This window comes from Caloenas nicobarica, chromosome 9 (genome assembly GCF_036013445.1).
Source record: "Caloenas nicobarica isolate bCalNic1 chromosome 9, bCalNic1.hap1, whole genome shotgun sequence".
NCBI lineage: Eukaryota > Metazoa > Chordata > Aves > Columbiformes > Columbidae > Caloenas > Caloenas nicobarica.
Genome location: NC_088253.1, coordinates 5,913,194 through 5,940,361, shown reverse-complemented (window position 1 = coordinate 5,940,361; position 27,168 = coordinate 5,913,194). Strand labels below are relative to the sequence as shown.

General features: G+C 35.3%; 1 protein-coding gene across 6 annotated transcripts in view; it reads left to right on the top strand.

Annotated features, from left to right (window-relative positions):
* Positions 1–26,488, top strand: part of RPGRIP1L (RPGRIP1 like) — a 71,050-nt gene extending 44,562 nt beyond the window's left edge. For 4 of the 6 annotated variants that reach the window (XM_065640714.1, XM_065640715.1, XM_065640716.1 and 1 more), the window contains exons 23-27: positions 714–811; positions 9,757–9,940; positions 16,143–16,227; positions 23,104–23,237; positions 25,932–26,488. In XM_065640714.1, the coding sequence (XP_065496786.1) occupies positions 714–811; positions 9,757–9,940; positions 16,143–16,227; positions 23,104–23,237; positions 25,932–26,044 (614 nt within the window). In that variant the 3' untranslated portion in view covers positions 26,045–26,488. Of the gene's footprint in view, positions 1–713; positions 812–9,756; positions 9,941–16,142; positions 16,228–23,103; positions 23,238–25,931 lie in introns of those variants that run through there. The other 2 variants (XM_065640719.1, XM_065640718.1) reach the window with 2 other exon arrangements.
* Positions 26,489–27,168: the final 680 nt, after the last annotated feature.

The following is a 27,168-nucleotide window of genomic DNA, read 5'->3' as shown; positions in this document are numbered from 1 at the left end:
AAGTTGTTAGAGACAGATTTAGTTAAAGTTCATAAAAGCTGGGTCATCCTGTTCCACCTCTGAGCTTAAACTGTGTATCATTGAAATAAACCAGGTCCATGACACCAAGTTGAAGTAAAAGCACAAGCAGGATGCTAAAACTTTATGTGCAGTTGTTTGCAGCTTCTGCATAAGAATTCATTAGAAAAAACGGAAAATCATGATATTGAATCCTTGTTGTGTTTGTAAGTACTTTGCTCCAGAGGAAAAAAGACCTGAATGCTTTAGGAAATATCTACCTGCAAACAGAACTACTTTGCAGAAAAGAAAAAAAAAAAAAAGTAACACCATGCACATATAAAGAAGAGTGTAAATATGGTCTAAGGGAATCCACTAATTCAGACCACATTCTTATAGAACACTAACTGTTGTTCATACTTCAGTTAATGACAGGAATTATATTGTTCGACTCATCAACTTTGATCTGGGAAACATTACCGATTTTTTTTTTTTTTTTTAGCAAATCAGAAAAAAAAAATACAGTTTAGACAACTTTAAAGGTCATTGATTTGCCAGTGTTAATCTGCGAGGAAGAGAAGATTTACCTGGCACTGGTACTTTATTTATTAGAGAAGAAAATATATCACTCTCAGGTTTGTCAGCAAGTCTCAGATGGACAACAAATACAGGGGTTTTTAACTACACTGTTGGGTTTTTACTTTTTTTCTTTTCAGATCAAGATGATAGACAAGAAAATGATGCAATCGAATCAATAATAACTGACAGTGATGACTGTATTGTTTCAAGTCCACTATCCAAGAATATTAAACAGGTGAGTCAGAGTATTTATGGCAATTATTTAATAAGTCTAAGAAAAATATTTAGGTAAAAATATTTAAGCCTAATATCTCCTAAGCTTTATTATATCTAAGGTCAGATTCTAAGACATTTTCAACAAACGTATGTTTTCCTGTTTCCAGTTCAAATAGACACCTTTTCACAGAAAAAAGAAAAAAAAAAAATAAAAAAAAAAAAATAACCTGATGGTATTGTTGTAATCTTTTCCATTATTGTTATGCACACTTAGAAGTACACATTTCTAAATTTCAGTCTGAATTCAAATTTCAGTCCTTCCCGTAATCTCCCTGAAGAAAGGTAACTTTTGTAACGTGAATGTCTAAAGAAATTAGTCTCCTTATTCAGTCTTACCTGTTGCCTTTATATGGGAAAATGTGCTTTTCTGCTGCTTCCAGTGATTTCTGAGGAAGGGGGGGATAATTTCAAGGCCTGTAGTAGATCTACAATGCTTAGCTACCTGCTGTGTTCCATCCCAGTATATTGATCTGACTGAATGTTTTTGAAATGGCAATTGCATAAGCTTGAGGTTAAGAACATGCAAACCTTGCATATATTTTTCTAGTTTATCCACACAGATTTCTTTTTTCTTGACTTCCCAACAGTTTTAGAACTGAAGATCAGTTTGCCGTGAAGCTTGTACATGTACAGTGTCCGATGAATTCAGTGTACTTCTTTTCCTGTTATCATTTGTGGGCACATACAGTAACGATATTCTCTTGACTTGTTCTTAAAACCAGCAATTAATCGGCATAAAGTCATACGTACAAAATGACACAGCATAATACAAATTTGCAAGATTTACTTTGAGCAGTATTTCAGTAGTATACTTCTCTAAAAAAACAAGCGTATTTCATAGTTTTAGATCGAATGTTGACTGCACAATCTTAAAAAATATATAAAACTAGCACTTAAAGTTGATTATAGTACTTCTAACAATTAATACTTCTCTGGTCTATCTTAGCCTTTGTTTAAAGGACACGGGGTATCCTGTTATATCGTATCAGTGGAAGGGTTTTAGAAATGCCAGCCCTTACGTATGTTGCAGAAAGATACAGAAGGTACTTTTGAAGATGAAATTGCATTGTTTACATGTAAAATGTTAGAAAATTGTTTCACTTGTAATTTTGAGAACTGCAATGGCTGCTACTCATCACCTTCAAGTCAAACTGTAATACAGTTCATCTATATACTTCTAGTCATCCTGTATTTTATTTTATCAAAATTAAGAACACTTCTGAGAGGATTTTTACTGTAGATTCATTTCAGGTTCATTAATTTCTACCTGTCTCCATTGATCTGTTCCTCTGGTAACAAAATGCATGTTCAAGAAGGGTAGATAAGACAAGAAAAGCTATGAACAATTAAGGCAACATGTTTGATACAGATTGGATTTTAAAAATATGCATTGGTATATTTGAAATCTGGGGTTAATTATAGAATACAGCATGTGAAAATTGTGATTGAATTTGTATTTTTTTATGATTAAAAATCGGTGCCTTTTATCTTTTGAGATAAATATCCTGCTGGTAATCAAACACTGTAAATAAGACTTGTGATTTTTAGAGATCGTTATGCTAATTACCCTATAAATCTGAGTTGTATGCCAAACTGTTTCAGCCGTTTAAGATCATACTGTTTCTTTTTTGCATGTTGAAAATTAGACAGTTCATGGTTATTTCTTAGATATGTTGATCATAAAGGGTATCTAACAGATTTTCCAGTACTTAGCTGTACCACTTGCTTCTTTCTCTTTTTCTTCTTGTCTATGATGTATAATTAATCATAGATTACTTCATTTTGTTTCATTTCATTTACAACATTTATGAGCTTCACTTTGTCGGTATGAAATGCTTGTCCCCTTCTTTCCTTTCCAAAGTGGCGTAATTAGTGTTAGCATCTTTTTTAACAGGCTACATAAAGTTTAGTGGCTGGATTAAATCAAGTCATTAACATAATGTGCTATACAATTTGCCCCTATCTCTTTGCGTTTCCAGTACATCAAAGTGCCACAGAGTGCCAGTGTAATTGGGCCTTGCTAGCTTGTCAGGTTCAGTCAGGCTGATGGCTGCTGCTTTTACTAAAAAGCTTCCAGGCATGATAATTAATAGAGAAAAGAAGTCTGAGAAATGTAAAAGTTTGGACAGTTCTCTATGAATATTTCATACATTTGAATAATCAGAAGTTAACATTATCAATTTGATGTATAATACATTGATTAAAAGCCTTGTTTCAGATCCTCAAAATAGACATCAAAACTAGGAATTTGCATTTTCTTTGGCATGGTCTTTATATTAAAAAAAAAAAAAAAATCTTTTCTATCCTCTCCTCCATTTCACCCCCATGTCTACACTTCATCCTTACAGGAGATAATATAGCATTCAATTACCACCATAAAATTTACTGCTGTCAGGCTTCCAAGTTGTGTTAAAATGTGCCCACAAGGCAATTACTGGCCAAACCAATTTATTTGGTGGTGGTCCCATTTTTTTCTATAGGTGTGTTTACATTTCTCTTTTTTGTTGCAGAAACTGCGAGTGCATCATCTTGCACTAACAGCAGTTTATAGGAACTGATAATGACAGTTTTCAATAAACTAAGATCTCAGGGTCTAATTAATTTTGACATGAAAATCTCTTTAACACCATTAAAAAGCAATAACACTTGCTTATGGTTCTGGTGGGCAATGAAACAGGTTTGTGCAAAGGTGGGAATATGTAAAGCATAAAGCTTATGCACAGCAAAGCAGTAAATACTTTTCCTTTGATTATACCTTTTTTTGTACAATTACTTGAATGGTGCATTTCCTCCTATGAGATCTGCATTTGGGGAAGTAAAAGTGCTGCACCAGCATAGTTAGTAAAACAAGAAATAATATTCATGAGTAAGATAAAAGTAACTTATTAAAGCTTTATAATCAATATTTTCAAAGACTACCGATGGGTCTAAGATTAAATAAAATAAAATAAAATTTGCCGTTCTCCATCTGTAAGGTGATTGTTTGCTATTACGGTCACTATTAGACAGAAACTAAACTAAAAGAATAATCCAGGAAAAACCTAAATTGTCTTTCGCCACTGATAAGGTTTGAGGTGATGGCAACTTGAACAGACATTGCTCTGAAATGATGGATTTACAACTTCTAGCACTTGTCAAATATACTTTAATGTACTAATCAGGAGCATATCCTACAAGTCATTCTTCTTGATGGAAGAACTGAGAAAAGAGGGAGAAATAAATCCAAAAAAACCCCAAACACCAGTTTTTAAAATTATTCAAAACAACAGAATCTAAGTCATTAGGTAACCTGTTACTCTTTAGGTAACAAATAAAACTAATTAGACAGAATATTAAGTAGAAGATTTAAGGCTGAGTGCATAAGCCCACAGGAGTACCAACAGGAGCCATTTTTAACCACGCTGGTGCTATTGTTGGTGGTTATGAATATGAATACGAACGCTCCTCGTTGGCGCACGGGAGAGGCTGCATTTATCACAGCACGTTGACACGGGAGTCACTTGCGGTGACTTCACAAGCAGAGCGGAGTATTTTTCTAACTGCAGGTCTGAAAAGCAAAGGATGGCACTTGAGACTAAATTTGAGTTTTCATTAGCTGCGATATGTATCACCAAGCATAAATTTTTTTTGCACAGTGAGTAATATGAGAAAGAATCAAATTCCATTATATTTGAATGTCTGTGTTGCCCACAATACTATAATGGCATGATGGAGTAGAGGGGGGAACAGTAACAAATATTAAATATTAAAGCTATAAATAAAAAGAACAGCTGTATTTAAAATGTGCAATTCTGTATTTTTTTTCACTACAGATACACTCTTAACAAATGAAAATGCTATACCGATATTTCTGCTTTCTTCCCATAGTAAGGGTGGTTTTTTCTAATAGGATTAACTTTCAAATAAACATTTTAAAATTTTAATTTGTTTTTTAAATCAAATCAGAAGTCTGTGATCTACATATAGAAAAATACATGCATCGATACATAAGCAGAAATCCTATTATGTTTGTCTTTGTTTAGTTTTTTGCATAATACTGCTACTTATCTCATTTCTGTAGCCTAAATGTTGACATATATTAGTGTGCCAAAAATGTACAGAGTTAAGACCTGTTTTTATTGAGAAAATTTCTGTCTTTCATTCTTATTTACCTAAGGATCGTGCTTTCTTTTGAAATGAAATGTAATTGTAAGTTTATAGAGCGTTTGAATTACTTAATTCTGTGACTAGTTGGCACTGATGGAGCTAACTGGCTTTGAGATTTGATAAAGTTAGTATTTGTTTTTTATTTTATTTGGTGGTATAATCAATGGTATTTAAACACTAAAAAAATGAAGTCTTCTCTTTGAAATAACCTGCAGTAGAGATAGATGTAGTAGTATTGCTTATTTAGCCTTTCCCACTTTTTGGGGAGAAAATAAAACTTCGTGTTAGGGAAGTTAATATAATGTCTCACCAGTCAAACAGCTCCAGATATGCCTGGTTTTTTTGTATCCGTTCATCACTAGAAACAGTTTATGCCACAGGCAAGTTGCAAACCCAAATGTTTAAAAGTCTTTAAAAACAATTCAACTTCAGGAGAAACATAGAACAGTTTTTGGCTTATTCTTCAGAAAGGCTGGGAGAGGCAAGCCATTTGAAGGGAAGAAAGTATATTATTCAGGTGATCAAAAGTTGTATTATGAGCAAAATACAAATGTGACTAGAATTTCAGATGTATAGTTGTCACGGTCGTGGTGGGAAAGCTTCAGATCCTTTAAGAACTTAGTATTTTCTAAAATGTTTGGTGTTTTCTACTGAATTAGAAATTGGCTTTTCTGAAAACATCAATATGTTGATGGGCGTATTTCAGAATTTGACAGAAGAGGTAATATCTAACCATTGACTTTTCTCAAGCCGTAGCAAGGAATTTTTGACTTTGAACATATTAAAGATGAATTCCTGCTCTGAAAATGATGAAATTGGACCCTGCACTAGGTAAAATGGCAGCAACCAGAGACATACTTGCTGTCACAAATAGATTTTTTTTGTTTAGTGTGTTCTTAATTCCAGGCAGAGCCCAAGGGGTTGCATCAAACCCTATCATGGTGCCCACCTTGCACCAGTGTGTTCTCCTCCTAGCACACATGGAGAACAGTGGTGCTGGGGAGGATCATCCGTGCCTTGCCCTCCTTCCCACTCAGTCCATCTCCCAAAGAGCTGTTGGACAAGGGGACATCTCTTTGCCCCGGGTCTTAGGCCGAGTCTAAAGTGCATGCACCTCTCCAAAGGGATGGCACTTCCAGAAGGAACAGGGAGCATTGCTGTATCCCTCTTTCTGTTCTCACATTTATACCATTAGGGTGAAAACAGAGAAACAGATGTTTTTCCTAACATGAAAAGTCACTGCATACAGTTAAGGACTAGAATAATTTTTTTGTAATGAGTATTTTTATGAACATATATAAGATGCTGCCATATTAATCACAGTTACTTAACAAGTAATGTTTGTCTCTGAACAGTTAAATTAGATTGCCTTTGTTGCGATTGCATTCCTTTGCAGCTCGCTCTTACCTTGTTCGTAGGATGATTGCAGGAATTCAGCACTTTTTAGAGGAAGAGGATAATTTCTCATACGATAAAGATATTGGGTCATATTGATAGTGATTGAAGTGTTGATAGCAAATGGATGATTACCTGTGATTATTGAACAATAGCTTACATTTTATCTCATGTGCTCTCTGCTTGAAATAGCAGGAAACAAGTGAATCAGTAGACTGTGGAAATAAATACATGAAATATTGAGGAGTAAGGCATAAACATTTTTGAGCATTGGTCAAGATAGGATTCAAGTTGATGTTACAAGTAAGATGTTTCCTTAATTTTGAGTTCTTTCAGGGGCAATATATTACTTAAAACTGTAGCTGTAAAAAGTAAGAACATTGTTTCTATAAGCAAGGCACCTTCAATGCTGCTGTTCTCTGTCTGTAGAAAGCACAAACTTTGTTTCTAAAACACTTAATTCTGTGTGATACTATTGTGGACCATTTGAGTCAATTGGAATTTCATTATTCACAACGAAGTCTTAGCACTTTATTGTGACCAAAAAGGAAATAAAAATATGGAATATGCAGCGGCAGTCAAGACTTTTTATGGAATTAAAAAAAAGCTGGTTTTAATCTCAGACATCATCAGATGAGATAAGTTTTATTGAGAGTTCAAATTCTGATGTCATGTCCAATGCATTTAGTACTTGAGCTAATCCTCCAGCCTGTTGAAGGAGTTCAGTGGTTCTTCCAAATCTCTGGGTGCTGTCAATTACAACAAGTCAATATCAAATGGAAAAAATAATTTTGCTGTAGTCTAAGTATCTTGCCCATGTTTTGTTTTCTTCACTTAAATGACAGCACTGAACTAGTTCCTCAGAGACAGTCTTTGAAAGCATTTAGTACTCTCTAATACGTGTGTCCAGTCTCTCTGTTAGAGGAAATTTCATATTATATTTTGTTTTAAATACAGAATTTAAAGACTAATTTTATTCCCATCAAAGTAGGATGATTTGTGGGAAGTAATTGCTCATGACAAACTATCCATTTTTCACTTGAATAGTACCTAATAAGTGAGACCAAGGCTTAAAAAAAAAAAAATCACTCTGCATGGTAGGAATATGAATGGTTGTTTAAAAATTAATTCCTATCGTGTATTGGATGCCACATATATTTTCAGCATGGCTACAGAGTATGTGCGTTTTTATACTAACAGTGAAATATGTCATGCTGGCTATGCTGTTCTTAAGCAGTTCTATTTTTATTTGTAATTTTTTTTATCAGCTTGTGTTCTCCTTTGTATATGCTTTATTCATGTTTAATATTAATAAAAGCTGGCCTTGAAGTATTCTTGACTGTTAAGCTCGAAAGTAATTTATTTTTCTTACAATTTTCTAATAATATGACTCATTAGTTTCCGTATAAGTTAGAAAGCAGAATACCCGGGCTTACCCTACTATCCTTGAAAAACTGCAAGATTCTTTGCCTACGGTGTGCAATTACAAGTGTTAAATATGTCAAACGAATTTTAAGAGATGTAAAAGGAATACTTTATAATACAGGATATTGTATTTGGACTTAATTCGTAAACTACTGTCTGTGTACAAACTAGTTTGACATGGCTGCTAAATACTTTGGGGCAAACAAACCCACTCAGCATATCACTTTAAATACAGATGCTGATACATCTGTTCAGTGCCAGAAGAAAAGAGTTGTTTCTGAAGTAAAATTAGACAATAGAGCCAATTTCATTTTTTATGCATGTGAATGTAGAGTGCTTGAGGTTATTAGTTGAAACTGAGTAACCTTTCCAGGCTTTCATCTCTCTCTTTTCAAATTTGAATATGAAAAGCATATTCAAGTCAAAGACCATCACTTTAATGACATTTGGCAGTCATTTGATTTATTAGATTTTAGAAAAAAAAATTCCTTTAAATATTTCATCATTCTATGCTAATCCCAGTAATATTGCCAGCTGAAGCCATGTACCTGTATTAGCAGAGACAGAATGGTGTGGAATTTTCTGTCATCCTAGTAAAATTTCCATGAATCTGCTGAATAATAAAACAACCTTATTGAAATATTCAGATTTGGGTTTTTAGTTAAAGTGTCTTAGGATACATAATAAAAGGAAATGTCTTTTGAAAGGAGGGGGTAAAATTACTTCATCAAATATTGAAAGGGCTTGACAGCAATGGAAATTGTTCTATATGATGGATATTTTTACAATAGGATACACCTGCTTTTCAGTTTGATTAATTATATAATTTACTTGGAAAAATATGTTATCTCCATAATAAATTACAACATTGACTTACAGTTCTAACACTGAATCTAGAAAGCTAATCTTTTGAATATAATTTATTACATCAAATGATTTAAGTTTACAGTCAAAAATTGTCACAATATTTCCATGTAGGGGAATATTTTTAATTAAGCTATGAACTTGGATAGAAGTAAAAAAAATTTTTTTTGACATTTCTGAACTCCAACGTGTTCTGTTTGCTCTTTGAAGAATCTCAGCTTTGAATGCTCACCTATGTACGCCAATTTTGAAACCATAGTGGTTTTTCTTTCTTTGAATTACAGAGTTACCGAGAAAAAGATTTGTGACTCTTTCTCTCAAGTCTGACATTCTCCCTTAAATACATAAAGCTTATTAAAATTTATCTGTATGCAAATAATATAGACTTTGCCAAACAGTCTGAAACAGTTTCATGTAAGCAACAGAAAAATGTCATTTTAGCTGAAGATAATAAGAAAAAGCTTTCGTGAAGAACAATTGGGATATTACTTTTACTATCATTATTGTTAATTTTAACTTTTAAATGTATAGTTGTTTTAAATAGAAAGTTCAGTAGATGCAGTTGAATTCCATATGAAGTGTTACTTTACGTGCCTCACTACTTTGTGACCGGATGGATTTTTGTTGACCTATTTGTAGTGTAGTTTGCAGCAGGCACCGCATCTAACAATCCTCTTTCAGTTGGAAAACTTCGGTACCTGATATAACTGAGTCTGTTTCAAGCAGTTACAGGATCAAGATACAAGTCACATTGCTGTGTAGCTAAAGATAACGGCATCTGAAATTTGTGGTTCAGATGTCATTTGTACATGAAGATAACCTTAACCTCATCTTCTCCAGCAGAGTATGACTATTTCAAAAATATTTTCAACACCAAATGTGAATCAGTATCTGTTGCAACAATATTCTTGACTACAAACCCTCGGGCTTTAGGATCTCGTTCTGTCCATGTCAAAATGGATCAGTGTTGATGATACAAAATAGCCAATGATTTACATATACATGTGCTTTGTGTCAACACTTCTAGAAACACAAAATAATTTGTATGACGTTTGTGCTTTGTTTTTTAAATAGGCAGCTGAAAAAATCCGGATTGAAATCATATCACTCAGTCTTACTGACTCAGGAATTATATCAGATGAAACAATACAGCAGCTGTTTGTAGAATGCAGATTATGCAATTTCCTCGCAGAGGAGACCCCGCTGTCCCTTCCAAAACCAACAAGTGGGCAGAGGATTCACTACAACTATAGCAGTGGTAAGTACAATGTATTCCTGAGCAGCCTGGTGTCTTCTCTTAAATTCTGCCTTAGGAAAATGCCTCCTAATAAAGCCTGCTTGCTCCTCATATTTTAGTTGCATTTATCTGTGTACTGATTGTATTTGTCTATTTCCCAAATATTTTGGGAAATACTAAAGGTTGTTTTTTAGCAATGGGGTAAGGATGTGATTATCAAGTATAACATGAATTATTGAAGTAGGCTTGCATATGAAATGGTAACATTACAATATTTTTAAATTTGCTGCTAACACAGAATTTCAGTTATGCGTAGCCAAATTTTAATCTTCTTTTTAAAAGAACATGAAGAACTGATTTCTCTCTTGGTACGTGATGATACAACAAAAGAAAAACATTCCGTGTAACCATGTACAACTAAAAAACAGTTGAGAAGAGAAAATAGGTAATTGGACTTGATTATCACTTGGGAATACTCGGTGTTCCTTTAATAAGAACTTTCTGAAACAGGAAATTATTCAGCCATGTTTAATACTAATACATTGCTATTTACTTCATAATACTTAATCCTGCATGTTCCATATGCTATTCTCTAATAAATGAACATTTGAAAATACTTTGTCAAGACACAATGTAAGTTACACTAGTAGCATACACAGAACTATTGTAATAATTGATAATTCTCCTGTTAATTATTTTCCCAGCTGTTTCATAGTATTTCAATTATTCATTAGGTTTTTTTTCCTGTTAAAGTCTATTTCATTTAAGGTTTGGTCTGAGTGCTTCATGTTGTCTTGGACTTTAGTGAATATTTAGCCAAGAGTATCCTGGAGCATGTAAATCAGTTTGCTATTTGTGAGACACCACTAGTACAGACATTCAAATCAAGCATTCTTTTAAAAATAATTTTGTAGAAGTGGCTTTGCAGAAGTGATGTCAGTCAGATCTTTAAAATTGCTACCATCTAGAAACCGTCTGATTTTTAGCAGGAGACTTGCCAAAGAATTTACTCATCTATATCCCCCTAGTACTCATGAACTATTGCATTACCCCATAGCTGAAGCCTGAAATCCCTCGTAGATGTCACATCAAGCATCACTGTAGTGGGACTGCCCATTTGAGAGAGAATATAGAAGACAGGGCACAACGTGTTAACTTCTGCGTCTCTGAGAAAGACTGTAGTCTTTGTAAGGCTTTAGCAAAAAAACCCCAAACCACAGAACCTAATAGCGTTGCAACCTCTTTTGCATTCCCTCAGGCTTACTTTCATTCACATAAATAGGATTTCTGGCATCATATAGTAAATGAGACATCAGATAAGTAATAAATCTTTTTATGAGCTGAACAATATTCATCTTGCTAGCTGCTGTAAACACTTTTCCAAATGTTCTAGATAGGCAGACGTAATTGAAATAATTTTTTAAAAACCTCATTGAAATAACACCATAAGCCAATAAAAGCTACTTAACACTTTTAATTTCTCTTGCTTCTTGAATTGTCATTGAAAATAAGAAGCATTCAGAAGGTATAAAAATTCTTACACAATATTCTGATTCCTGTGTATATTAGGTATGGCCTAAGCATAATATTAGTTTTTTAAGTATTGACTCTGAAAAGTTAAAGTAAGAAAACACAGCAAAATTATGATGGATACAGAAAAATATTTTAGACTCTTAATACGATTGTGAAACTTTAATATATTTCAAGCTGTGATATTTGAAAATAGTATCATGCTTTGTAGAGACTGTAATTCATAAGACTTTCCAGTCTGGTAGTCCTGTATCGTATTACTTCTGCTAGTCAAGACCTGCCTTCAAAACTTTGATTTTTTTATTTGCTGCTTAAGTTTCAAATATAGAACTGTTTAAACTTTAGAATATCCTAATGAATCAATATCAAAAGGTGGGTTTGGTCTTAATTGCTTCAGGATTGTATTCTGCAGTATAATACTAATATGATTATTATTTGCAGAGTTTTGCTTAGATAATTGGTCATCTAATTTCTACTCGAGATTAGCTTTGCATAAAGGAGAAAAAAATCTAATGAGTCTGCTGTTTGATTAATGTCAGTTGGAAAGCCAGTAAGATAATAGTAATGAAATCTGCATGTGTGTTTACTATAGCTTTACTGCATCTCTTATTCATGTCTAATTAGATTGGAGTGTCTTGAATATTTGAGGTTAATTGAATATTTTCTTTAATAAAAATGAGATTTGCATGGATAGAAAGAAATTTACTTTGAGCTTAGATGGAAACTAATAGTCTTCCAGATTTTTGCATGGAAAAAATCAAGGTAAGTCCATAAGAAATCTAAAAAAATCATAGTTCTGATAAATAAAACATTTTACATTATTTATAACTGGAACAGCTTGACTGTTTTAAAAGCATCTTAACTGATACAGGAGGCTTCATAATAATTCATTGCTTGAAAAACGTTTGAAGTTTTTCCATACCTTTTCACATCATTTGCTGTCATTGCTTGGGATGTAAGATATCAGAGGATTAATGGAATCTTGTTGGAAAACTATACAGTAGAACTCCATGGATCTGGACATACAAGATCCTAAGAACTTCCCTTTTCACAAGTGGTTAGAGCATGTAAGTTGACATTAATTATTTTGACTGTGACTTTTTGACTAGGAGTGGTTAGAAGATCATCTTCTTTCTTCCAAGGTCTTGGAATAGGAGCTTGACTGGGAGGTTTATACGCGCCAGGGCTATACTGCATAACCGGTGAATTGATTTCCCATGACATCAAGTGCTCTTTCTGGTGATAGCTGTACTGACTGAGGAGAGGAGCTGTTGTGCTCATTAGTGGTGGAAAGAGGTGTTAGAATATCCAAGAATGCTTCCAAACACCACAGTCCCATCAATTCAAAGAAAAGTGGATTTGCCAGCTTGTGCTCACACCGTGACTCTGTCCTGTAACTTGGTAAAAAGGAAGGATTCTGGTTTTTTGATGGGATTTGTTTTGCTGTGGTTTGGTTTTGGTGCAAGGGTGTGGTACAGATCATAGTGGTACAGATCATAGTAGGCAACTAATTCATATTTTAACTAATGCAGATTAAAGTTGTGTGCCAGAAATTATTTCTTTCCAGTCATGTCATAATATGTGCTTTCAAGTCAATGTGATGGCAGTTTCACCGTGAGAAAAATATGGGGAACATTTTGCTCTGAGCAAACAAAACCCAGTCTCCCTCACATATAAATGCATGTGTTGATATTTGACTCTTAATTTCAGTAAAATAAACATTTTTCTTGTCACGGCTACAATTACAGAAATTACAAAGGTAAGGTTAGTTCGTAAATGTTGTTAACAAAAAGCATTCATCTTTTATTAGATATGAAAACTTAACTATGAAAATGCTGAGATGGCAAGAAAGTTACTAGAAAGTAAGACTGATAGACGGTCTGAAGTGTGTCCTTATTGCTGTATACAATGGTTCCCGAGAACAGGCAGCAGGAGAAGATTTATGAAATTTTGCAAAGATTTTATATGACATTTAATTGGAAAGCTCGCTCTCTCGAGTGAACAGGTGGTTACTTGAACAACTTGAAGTACCAAAACAAAAACAGACTGAAAGAGGAGGTGGGGGGGGAAAGATGATGAGGTTTATTTTTCTATTAAAAACAAACTTCTAAAGATCCATATCCTAACAGGTGGATTCCTCAGTATAGCTGAAACGAAAACATTAAGGCCTTGCATCAGAAAACGCTGTTACACTTCTTTACGTTTATTCCTTTTCTCCATTAAGGCTCAATGCTGTATGAGGCGTTTTTTTCTTCATCATTGTGGTGAAGCTGCTTCATCACATAATCATTGCATTTTGTTAGAAAGTGAACTATGAAAAAAATATGCTATGACAGAACCAGCTATGTTAATGCTTGGAACTGCAGTGATTTTTAACGAGGTTCCAGGGTCATTGTAATCTCCACATTTCAGTGCTTCTTTAGGACAAACTTTAGATGCAAACTGTCAAAGGTTAATTTCGAATGATTTTTGCAATTGATTGGATAGAAATATGAGATCTTCCATGCCTTGGAGCAATGTTGGAATTGTAAGTCCAAGCAGTACTAAGGGGTTATATGAAAGTATGTTGTTCATCAGGATCTGAAAATATTTTTTTGCTATGGTTAATCATTTTCCCCTTGAATGGAGTTCTTGTGCTCAATGTTCTACTTTCTAGTCTAAATTTTTCCATTGAGTGAAATGGATTTGAACTCTTTAGGTTTGTCAAGAATTTCTATTTAAAATTGTTTTAGATACAGAATTAGGAAACTTAGGAAATTCCATTTGGGATGCTCATGGGGAAGGGAGGAATCTGTTGATGTGGCAGCTCCTTTGAAGTTCTCTGACTGTCCATCTGTGTCCCTGCTGCCTCCCCGGCGCTTCCTGCAGTGGCCCCAGGAGCACTTGGCCATGAGAGCAGCACATGTGCAAAGTCGTCCACATGCCCAAAAGCAGAGCAGCTGACAGGAACAGCGTCTTGTAACCTGGCTGAGAAAGGAGGAGTGTTGTGGGTGGAAACTAAGAATTCCAAGACGGAGCACCAACGTTTTGCTTTCTGTTAGTAGAGATAAAAGGTGGTAAATTGTGGATTCCTTTGGCTGAATGATTCAGATACCAAATGTACTCACCGATTTCTTAAAGACAGGAATTTCTAATAGTTATTCTGCTGGCCAGGTAAGAGCTGAGGAGCAGCTTTGGAGAAAACCAGAGAACTGGTAGCTCTGGAAAAGTGGGCTTCCTAGAAGGGCTTTGGTAGAGAGGTGCCCCTCAATGATGACAACCAATGGTAAGACAAGGGGCAATGGGTGCAAACTGGAACACAGGAGGTTCCACTTGAATATGAGGAGAAACTTCTCAGTGAGGGTAACACTGGACCAGGCTGCACAGAGAGGTTGTGGAGTCTCCTTCTCTGCAGACTTTCCCACCCGCCTGGACACCTTCCTGTGTAACCTCATCTGGGTGTTCCTGCTCCGGCGGGGGGATTGGACTGGATGAGCTTTAGAGGTCCCTTCCAATCCCTGACATTCTGGGATTCTGTGAATTTGAGCCTTCTTATCGCTCTTGTGTACTCCTGTATTCTGATACTCTCCGCTCCTTGGTAGAATTTGTAATTTCTGTTTATACAAATAAGTTTGAGATAGTAGAAGAGATTACAAAATATGTGAAAGATTCTGTCAGTACGTAGGAAAAGGAAAACTTAATGTGACATGGAGAGTGAAAAAGAGCGTTTTTGAGTACACTGGTGGAGTAACCAGAAGGGAGTGAGGCACGTGAATATTAAAGATGGTGGAATTTAAAGACAGACAAATTTCTAGCTCCTCCTCCTTCCCTCAAAAACAAATGAAAAATGTTCCTTAGAGCTATGTTTGTTTCTCGGAGGGTAATAGTCATTCTAATACTGTCCTAGCAAAATTTTTTCAGGTGCATTTCTTTTTAAAAAAAAAAAAGGTAATTCCTTTAACACTGTTTTTCAGCGTTTGCATCCTTAATTTTTATAATATTTCACAGTGGTTTACTGATACTTGTAGGCTGATACCATTTGCAAGAAAGAAGCTGCTTTCTTAATATAAGATGCCCAAAAACTTCTGAAAGAACTTCCTAAAACTCTGTTTCTCCATTTATTGTTTATTTCCAAACTGAGGTTATTTTTCACTGTGGGTCATATTAATCGTACAAAAATTAAAAGCTGCTCCTTGTGTTTATATTTGAAATTAAACCAATAAAGGGCTTTCAGAGCACTCTCACACGCTCCCCAGGCCATGGATTTTCTCCAGTCCATTGGTCTAGATGTTTCTCTTACTGAAATATTGTGGCAGGAGAGGAGGATTAAATTACTGAGGCTGTCAAAAAGGACGAGCACTCTGCCATACATTATCATTATCACTGGCTTCCTCGGTGGAAGAAAATGCAGTAAATCTCTTCAAATACAAAGCAATAAAGACCACTGGCTTTTAAAATCCTGAGTGCTTTTGCTGCTAACAGCAGGTGACAGCTGTGTTGGCTGTGTAGTTGCTGCTCGGATCTTTTGTAACAGTGTGCACATGAACCTGCCGGTGACACCAGCAGATCATGTGGCCTTTCCAATTTGATTCTAACTTCGTTGCTTTTCCCTAGGAAAGACAAGGGGAAGAAATGGTTAGTTTTCTTGGTTCCTCATGCACTTTCTTGTCAAACAATTGATAACTAATGATACTAATTCCTGTTTGTTTTGCAGTGATACATGTGGATAAGGCAAATAATCGTGCAAGAAGAGAGTATCTCAAGTCTATGCTTCTAAAGCCAGATCTGCGTAGTGGCAGGTACATATTAGTGCTGAAAAACTCTATAGAAGGTCTTTGTAAATAATATTTATGGTTTGTCTTGTTGTTTGAGTTTGAGAAGGTATCCCTGAGAAATTAATACAGAACTAACTCATTAGAGAAAAATCTTGCTTTAGCTAGGAATGATACCTACATTGTGATGTGGCGGTTGATCCGCATTTCTTCCCTGGATAGGTTCGTGTGGCGTGGAATATTGCAGCCTCTCTTAATGTTATTTTAGTGCTGTGTATTGGTTTTATTTTTTTTAACAGCCTCATTTTGCAAAAGGAAGATTCTATCAGCATTCTATCAATAATGTATTTGAACAGCATATATGTACCTGATGGTAGAGTAATATATCTGTTGCTTTCTGAATTCAGAGTACTAAAAGGAGTGTAAAAGCTTCAGAAAGTGTTCCTTGGCCCTAGAATTCCAAAAACTTATCTATATATTGATGTAGCAGGCAGATATTACATGTATACATGTGAGAAAGAGTAGAAATTATGGCTGTCCAAGCTCATGATAATAAATTTGTTCTTATTCAGTTTTTTTGATTGAGATAGCATGTTCATTGCTTTGAGAGAATGAATGACATCCTTTGATTCTGTTTCCTCTTGAAGGTCAACCTTCATTAAAATGGAGCAATTATTAATGTAAAGATTCACTTAATTTGCAGAAACATAGAATAGCTGCTGATAGTATTTGAAGTGTAGGAGTAACTTTAAAATCTTTTAAATACATAATTGTTCACAAGTCACAGATTCACCCTGCAATAAGAGAGAGATTGATCTCCGTTCCATTTCCCTTCTAAAGCTGAGTTTCATGTCTTGGCCAGAAAACAGGTTTTACTGGAATGGAACAAGGAACACCATGAAATGATTACTTGTTGGGATGGAAATATCATACCAAAACATTCTTAGTTTTGGAGATTTAATTTAAAAAAAAAAAAGAGTCTTAATAAGCAAGCAGAAAGACTTATTTTACCGTATAGTTGGGAAAGCAGGTAACGTGTTTTACTAAAAATGTAATAATACTGAGGAGAAGAAATTATTTTTTTTCCTGAGGGGTAATTCAGCAAAGGAAAATAACTAGTGTGTGGACTGCAATTTCACCCATAAATACTTAGATATCTATACTAGATATTTAACAAACCTAAGGTTAAAAAAAAGGTAAAATAGCAGCTGCAAGCTTTTGCCCTGCCACAGAAGCATTATCCATCTTTTACATATGCTACCATGGTACTGTCCTCTGTGTTACTAGGTAGGTTGTTTTCTGCATTTACTGGTGTGTCTGGTCTGAGGGGAAATTTCACTTATGCATTGACTAAATAGCAAGGCAGGGAGTTCATCACTAGTCCAGTTCCCCACTTTATCTTAGCAAGAGGACCACCAAGAAACAAAATTTATGGAAAGATTCTGCCTCTACACCAAATGTTTTCAGCTCTTTGCGTTTTAAACCTGGCCTAGTTATATCTTCAACACGTGTTTTCTATCACCAGCCTTACAAACTAATATCAGAGCTTTTTCAGCTGAAATAGGACCTGAACTAAACTGATGCTTTAAAGCTCAGGAAACCAAATTATCAAGGATATAAATATCATTGAAAATTGCCTGCACATGGTTTAGCCTGACACTTTATTGGTGTTTGTGCTATGCCAGGTTATAGGATGGATAGTGTATTATGTATATTAAGTGATGTATTAAGTTCTCAGGTGAACTTTCTCCCTGTCACAGTAAATGCTATTAGAAATGATACTCATAATGATTTGGTTCATATTGGAATGTAAATAAATAGATACATCATGTGCTATTTTTGTCTTCCTAAAGGAGAGCCACTTCAATGAATGTACCTTAAAAAAGATAAACATTCTCAGGTGTTAAAAGAGATATTAATATAATACATAAAATTACTGCTAAGCCAAAGTTGCAACTATAGCCTAATCCTATAGTTGAAACAGGAGCAAACTTGGCCCTGAAAATGCATTTCACAGCTTTATACTCTACTTACAAAGAAATAAATGTAGATTGACATGGCATTTATATGGGAAAGTGTATTTATTTCATAGAGTCATTTAGGTTGGAAAAGACCTTTAAGGTCACACTGCCAAGTCCACCACTAACCCTTGTCCCTGAGAACCTCATCTCCACGTCTGTTCAGCCCCTCCAGGGATGCTGACGCCACCACTGCCCTGGGCAGCCTGTTCTCGGGGTTGACAACCTTTTCTGGGAAGAAATTTTTCCTAATATCCAATCTAAAATTTATTGGGAGTGGGGTTTGCTGTTCATTAAAAGATAAGATTTCAAAAAGAGTTGATTTTTCTCTTCTTTCAATTTCGTTTCTTGATACGGAATCACTGTGCTTATTAGAAATGTTGGGTTTGCTTCCGCATTTGGATAGATGGCTTTAATGGCAGAAAATGCAAGAATGTTCAGTATTTAAGAAAAGCAAGAAAATATGCTGCTAAATAGAATGGTGTAAAAACTAAAATATACAAGCATGAAGTAGTAGGAGACTAGAAGGCTGTTTGAAATCCTGTTTAGGTGAGTAGTTGTTGCACACCCCAAGGATAGCTCTTCTCTTTTGACAAGCATCTTTGTCTGTGTTTTCAGACAGACAATGTCTCTATTGTTAATATAGAAATTTTGTCAGAACACTTGCTGCTTCTTAGAGCTGTCTTGTTACATGGGTAGTCTTTTTGTTTCTTTTTCTGTATAATAGGGATTCAAATTACATTCCTTATTTATGGTAGGAGGCTATGTTTACTAACATTTGTAGAACTTTGGAGAAAAAAAAAAAATTATTATTTTATTATCTGAACCCCAGAGTTATTTACTTATGTTCGAGTCTTTAAATCAGTTAATAACAGGAGGCATTTCTGTCTGTCTGTCTAACTTACTGTGTCGTAGTTAGCTTTTATTTTTCAACCTGTTTGTGTTCCCGTGTTGCCTTTCAGCATTTTAAGAGTGTAGAAATTTGGGTTATATAGAGAAATGTACCTGATTTCTCATGCCAGGTAGTACCTGCAGCGCTTGCAGACCTGTGGTAGAGTATATGCTCTTCTGACAAGTGTCAAAAGCGACAGATGTGATGAATGGAGGAATCCATTCTTCTAACAGTCACCCTGCTGGGATAACAAGAATGAACAGGTTTATGCAGGAGATTCCTGACAGGTGCATCGTTTCATGGTAGGAAATGATTGTTACTTTGAGAAATTGACTGTATGAAGTCGTTGTTCTCCAAAGTAACAAAACCTGTGCGTCCATGTTGTGGGAATATAGAGCACGTATATGGTGTTAGCTTCACATTAATATGCTAAATTACCACATGAAGTTTTCTCCTTGTTGCTTAAAAATGACTGATCTCTGGAATAAAGAGTTAGAATCAAATCTGCCTACATGACAGCTTTGTCCAAGCACTCTAAATTCTCTGCTGGTGATAAGACCTTTAAATCTTCTCATAACAACAATAAATATTTGTCCAGGTTCTTCTGCTTCATTTTAAAGCACATTTTCAGCTTAAGGCAATCGTTATCTTTTTCTTTCCTTTTGGCCCGTGATTACCAGGCAAGTTTCATTTAGTTCTCTAGTCTCTCCTGCAGTGGCTAGCAAATATCTTCCCACATAGTACTTTGAACAGGATGTGAAGATTTCTTCTTATTCTGTCAGCAGCCATGGGATTCCTGCAAGGGGTGAGCACTGATACCTCGTGTTACAGAAATGTGGAAATGAGCTAGAGAGAAAGTCTAGGTTCCTACAGAGAGATACAGGAGAGGAACACTATATATAGCTTTATGTAAGAGATCCTAGTGGGAATTTGATATTTCAGCTTCCATCAAAGTTTCTTAGGGCAGCATTAAGGTAAGACGGGACACCAGCTGCACATTGCGTGCTCTGTGCTGAAGCAGCGCAAGGACTCTATTCACATGCAGTATGTTCCAAGGCAAGGTAAACTGTGTCTTTTTAGCCAGTTCAACCTGAAAACGAAACACTTGCCATTTTTGGCAAATGAAGAAAACAAGTTAAAGCATATTGAATGTAATATTTAAATATTTTCTACACGTAAAGCACTTGAAATATTTTAATAAATACAGAAGTCCAACTGATTGTGGTACCATTCTTGCAGTCTACTGGTTGGAGTATTGTCATGGGACCCAGAGTTCAAGCTCCTCCTTCCTGATTAGCAGCAAAGATTTAATCCAATATTAGGATCCTTTAGGCATGTTGGAACCGTGAGGTGTTAGAGGTGCAGTTCTTTTGTTCTGAACAGCTTGCTGTATTCATGTCAAACACTTGCATATGATTTGAACCACAAGGAGGACCAGTAAGAGCAACTCTTTGCTTTGGCTGTAAGGAATTGTCCCAGGTGTTACTAGGCCTGCTTTTAGTTCATGCTTTAATGAAAATTTTAGTAGTAGTTGGTACCCTTAAGTGATAAAAATTAATGCAGCACTAATCTCTTCTGTCAGTGTCTTAGCTGCTAAACTTGTTTCTCCTGTTAATTTTGTTAAACATTGACACTGAATCACAACAAAACAGATCTGTTCCCAATACCCAGCAGTTTTATAAGTTATTTATCTTGCACATCCAAGTATTTATTTCTTTTTGATTGAGTTTGGCAGTTTTGCTGCTGCTTAACTCTGTGCCACAATCTTAAGTTAGATCCATTACACTCAATCAAGCCACCCGCTCTTGGAAATAGCTGTGATATTTTTCCTTTTTTGCCTCCAGAGATTTTTTTTTTTTAGCAGCATATTTTCAGTAGGTGTCCGGTTTTAGTTACAGACAAATGTTTATGTATATATTTTCTACAATAAATATTTGTTAGTAAGGGCCAAGCACAAAAATAGACTTATAAAAACATACTGCAGTTGTTGCTATGTTTAACATCTTTTAGAAAGGTTTTATTATGTTTTGTCTAAGATACCCTTTCATGTAGACTTGGATTTTACACAACTTGATTCTTACTCATTTGGAATTATGCTTATTGTAACATTTTTAGGCTGTAAAGCTCACAAGTATTCACAGTTTAAACAATATTGCTAAGTCATACCAAAGAGCACTTAGCTCTGAATTCCTGTCATTTTGTCGTCTCTGTGTTTTTGGCCCCAGCACAAGCCACTAACTCGAGTCAGCTCCAGCACAATACTGGAATTATGTGCTTAAAAGAAAAGCCATACTTGGATGCAATGAGTAATTTAAGTTCACAGAAGAAATGCAAATATTTTGTATAGTTCTTGGGCTTGGATGTCTGGGATGGACAAACAGCCTGCGTTTAGACAGCACAGTAAACACCCAAAGGCCTTTGTATCCAGGCTGTACTCAGGGGTAGTTTTCTTATGTGTAAACCAGCAACAGATTAATGAAGATGAAAGACGAGATGTATTGCTCAGAGAGAACAAGCACAGGACAAATTTCTGTGTAAGGTCCAATTTCAAATAATGAGTACACAAGACAACATTAGAAAGATACTGTTTGGAGAGAACTGCCCTGAAGTTCCTGTTCTTTTTGTGGAATGTGTTCTTGGCTAGAATATGCTCTTCAATTATCTAAATGAGCTGTGAAAATTCTCAATAACTTCCAGCTAAATATTTTACGGTTGGTGTTTGGAAATACTTGCTTCATTGAATGTGGCTAGTATTTCTGATATCAGGAAAGCGTTTGATATGGTTTGTCTTGCTCATTTATCTCACATCTCCCACACCACTCACTGTGAAGCCAAGAAAATACACCGCTTAAAATTTACTAAGGCCAGAACTAAATTATCGAGTGGTGCAGAACAGAGAATCTCTACTGTGAAGCAGTTGTTGCTAATGGTCTGATATTCACTGTACATAGATTTTTAGGATGATTTGGAGAATCCAGAGTACTAGTTGATCCTATTGACTGAATATCTGTTGCAATGGGACAGGTTCTCCTGGGGCACATGTTCAGTTTAGTTTAGTCCAGCCAGCCAGGAATCCAATTAATATGTTCCAAGACTACTATGCAAATAAAGCACCAGAACTGGGGGCAACTGAAAAGTTTTACTTCATAAGTATGTTCCACATCAAAGCTGAAATAATCATACATGGATCTTATGTGGCCTGACTAAATTAAAGTGATCGAACTTTTAGAAGAAGTTTATGGTATTTAAAGGTTTTAAACAACAAAACATAACTATATTCAATCTAAACCTTCCCTGTGTGGATGAGGTTCTTGGGAACATGGTTTAGAGGTGGACTTGGCAGTGCTAGCTTAATGGTTGGACTTGATGATCTTAAAGGTCTTTTCCAACCAAAACAGTTCTGTGATTTTATTGCTTGTGATATTATTGCTTAAGAATTGTTTTTATTTCTTCACATCAAACAATTTGTATGGTATAGTCAAGAAAGTAAAAAAAATATATATATATACACCCCAGCTGTTTTGAGATATTTTATATAAATGAGTTTACCTATAAAAGCTTCAAAGTACATAGATACAATCTTAATTTTTACCAATTGAAGGTAAATCAAAAGAAATGAAGTGATTTGAAGAGTTCGTTCAGCAGCTGAACTAAACAAACTTAGCATTTTCAAATGTGAAAAAGTCTTTAATCCTTAGATTATGTTGCCTGCCACTGGCCTATGAACAAGAATTGTGCCACAGGGTGGTGGGGAGGGGGGAGAAAAATGAAGAAGATCCGTAAGTCTTAAGAACTGTGGTTACAACCTCTCTGTCCTTCCTGATTTAGAAGAAAGGGTCTCGGGCTATTCTTGTTATGGAAAACGTTGAATATGATAAAGAGTTTTGGTTTATGCTTAACTGGTAAAACAGAGCATGGGTTTTGCCTTATTTTCTGTTTACGTTAATTTTCCACCCTTTTAGATGGTAAAATATCTTTTTTTTTAATGCTCAGCCTACGATTTACAGTGGTCAGTGATCCCCCAGAAGATGAACAGGATCTTGAATGTGAAGATATTGGTTTTGCTTATGTCAGTTTGAGGGACATATTCCAGAAGCAAAGAGATGTCATTGAGCAAGATATTGATGGTAAGTTTCAGAGATTACTGTCTTGTAACCTTTTGTAACCTAAAAATTATTTGTTGAATTTCTGCTTTGTTCTGCAAGCTTTACTGTGCAAGTAATTGTTTGACATTGTTTCAACAATACATTATTTAATATTAATTAATGGCAAAAGCCTTTAAGATCTGTGTACTATTGTTATCCCTTCAAATCTGTTTAAAAACAATCCAAACCAAACAGCATTCCCCACTTAAAGTAATTAGTTTATAAAACCCAAGAACTTTCAGGACGTGTCCACTTAATATAATTCTTTAGTTTGTACAACATGCTTCATTCTAGTAAGACTATAAATAGATATTTTGTTATTAAAATTTATGTCTGTAATTTTGTATCGCTAATGTCCATGTCTTGTTTGAAGTTATGTTATATCCCCAAGAGCACCCCAAGCTTGTGTCCTCCCTATGAAACCTGTATGTGAGATGATAGGAGAGATTGCTGGCTTTGTTAGGTACCAGTTGAGAGTAGCATCCTTCTGTCACAGCCCGTGATCGGGCTCATGAGGGAAAGGCAGCATGAGCAGGAGCGGTGGAATCTTCCATTTCCTTGCTCTTACGGCAGCATTTTTATAACATCAATAAGACTCAAGAAGGTTCTCGGTCCTTTCATAGATGGTGAAGGAAAACTTTCTCCTTGTGTAGACTTCCCTGTTCCCCATGGTAGTAGTGGTTATCAGTGGCGCATTTTTTTGTCCTTACCTGTTCCTCGCCATCCTCCTTCCCCATCGTGGTAAAGATCAGTGAAGAAGCGAGAGTGAATCTGCTATGAAATAGTTACTCTCCGGTAAAGGTAAGTGAACCTGCTTGGTTACTGGACACAGTGTGCCCGCGCTTGCTAGGCACAACAGCGAGAATTCTATTTAGCCCTGTAAGGATGCCGAGCTAATGTGACGTTGCTTCTTCTGCTGTGTCTGATTACCTTACCCTGAGTGGCGGGGAGCTGAGAAGTGAGGGAAAGAAATGGGCTTTCTTATCCATTTCCGTTATCATGCATGATTTGCATCCATGCTGTAGCTAAAATACTCAAAGTATGCATCAAAGTTCCAGGAATACGATAAGGAAAATTCTAAGAATCATCACATTTCCATAGCCTGGACAAATAATATACAAATTTGATGCGCTTCTTACTGTGGCTGAACCACTTAATCCTTTCTCCACCAGTAATTTTTCTCCAAGTAGTTGCACATCTCCAAAAAGGTATTTCACAGTTTCTCACTGGAAAATTATTTTTGTTCGGGAGTCTATGGCCATAATTCCTAGTGTCATAATTCCCGTTTGGTAAGATCTGTTAGTGATATAAATATGATTTCATACCCATGAAAGTCACCTTTCAAAAAACTCTTAAAACTCTTAGTTGTCATCGTGATAATTATTACATTATGACAGGAAGGACTGTTTATTGTTACTAGCTGTTGTTCTGTCAAAAGGTAATCGTTACTATGTAATGACAATTGCTTCAATGCTGCGAGGAGTATTTCTTCCCCTAATCATACGACATTTGAAGTAATTTTTACTTTATGTACATTTTATCTATGAAAGTGACAGTAATAGATATAAATACTTTTATTCCTGTCCACACTTCTCCACTTCCTTGAAGATGCTGTACAGTTTAGATTTTTTTATTGCATCCATATCCATATTTTCTGAAAATTTAGAACTTTCAGAGAATTGAAATTATTTTACATTAATGCATGTCATACCATGGCAAAAGTAGAATATATCAGTATATTTTCTTTGAAGTCATTGTAAAAGCATCTGTTCTTCAGATCTGGACACAGACTTAACGACACAATAAACAATTCCTAAATAATATTGAACCTACCATATGAAGATCTGATAATTCTTAAGTGAGATACTACAAATTTCATTCTGTTTGAGGACTGCAAGCGTGTGTCTCTTTTGTATCTTGTTCCTTTCATTGCTGCTTGTGTGCCAGTGGCCTACGTGAAAATTGAAGTAATTAAGGGAATGGCTAAGCGAGAGGCTGGATAAAAAAGTGTATAGACAAGACACACAACAAAATGTCTCAGAGATAATATGACGATATTCAAACTGAGAAAACAGAATTAGTGTTATCTTTTGGTGTCATTAATTATGGTTATCCTGCTGTTCTTATAAGTAAAAAGAATAATGTCCCCTGAAGTCTGCACTTCACTATTTTACGACATACAGAAGCCTAGAATTGAAATAATTTTGCATTGCACCAACTGGAAAAAAAAATTTACTATTGAAATACTAGTAACTGTCCAGGCCGATTTGGACCAGTCGGACACGCAGTGTAGAAAGTGCATTAATCGGTATATTGTTTACTTTGAAGTATTAATAAGTATGCGTATGTGTCTTTAATAGAGTTTGGAACATCTATACTTATGTGTTGTGAAAAATAATTAATTTATATAGGCAATTATCCTGCAGATAGTTTCTTTCGAAGTTAATTCCAACTGTAATACTTTTATTGATGTACATTCCAGTTCTTATAGTGCTCAGTTTCCAGTAGGCTGAGTGCCTGAACTAGAAGATTTCTTGTTTATTTATTTACTTTTCTCTTTTGTTAGCATATGCCAGGTGCCTTTTAATCTGTCCAAACGCTGAGGAAAATGATCAGAACAAAACCTAAACCTTAAGTGAAATCGCTAACGCTGTTTTTCTGCTGTTTTCTTTCTAGTTTTCGATGCTCAGGATGATAGTGCGGTAATTGGGAAGCTCCAAGTCACAGTGGAAGCTCTCCACGTGCTGCGCTCCGTCGACAAGGAGCGGGAGGATGACTCAGAGGCATGAAAGGGAAGTTCGCCCACAGAAGTTCCTTCTCTCACTGTAAATACATGCTTGATAGCGCTTCAAGATGAGATATGTGTAATTCTTATGGTATATTTAATGTATAATTAATAGGAAAAGGATGCTTGATTTGTAGTTGTAAAGTTTTGTATACTTTTCAGTCTGTTTGTTTTGATATTTTCCCCCTAAGGCTAAGAATCTCTCCACAATGGACAACATCTTCTAAATAATTAATACCTACATGATTGAATGATGTGCTTTATTTGCATTTTCAAGACTTTTTCCTACATAAAACAGTAATAAAAATGCAAGTCAAATTTTTAATTTTTAATAAAAAACCGTACGCCTTAGAAAACTGATTAAAAATACTTTTATGTTATCCCTAATCACCCCACTAAATGGAATGCCTGTGATTAGCCTCATTAAGAATTTTATACTGTGAAGATTTTATTAAAAGCAATATATGAAAATTACTTGGATTAATGTGTTAATCTGCCTCTTTAAAATGCTAATATCCATTTTATGCACATTAAATCTCAGTATGTGTTTTCTTTGATGCATGCAGTTCCTATCAATTAAATATAAAAAATGAGACTAGTTGCAGGACTTATTAAATTACTGCAACCTTTTTTTAAATAACTTTAACCCTTCTCCTAACATTCTAATCAGCTGTTTATGATTATCATGATTTGAGGTAGGGGGAGGGCAGGCACAATCATTTTTCTGTACAGTAAAAGGTTTACTTTCAGCCAACATCTGTCAAAACACAAAAAGGAGCCATACGGTATCAGATTTTGTTTCACCTAGTTTGCGCTCTAGGGACAGGCGACTGTGTTTTCATTTGTTTTTTGTCACTTTCAGAACTTAGATGAAACATATACAGCAAATTGTTGTATCTGAATAACCAGCGTCTAGCTCGGAAAGTTAATTTTCCAGTTTTTAACCAATGTCAGTGAAGGATTTAATTGATATTTTTAGTGGAGCTGTGAATCAATGCTGCAAACGGATTGTCTCTTGAGAACAAGGATATAATACATTTCATTTTTTAATTTACTTTTTTATTTGTCGTTTTCTTCAAAGGATTTTATAGGCTGTGGATTTCCACTGTTTGCAAACAGGCTATGTTT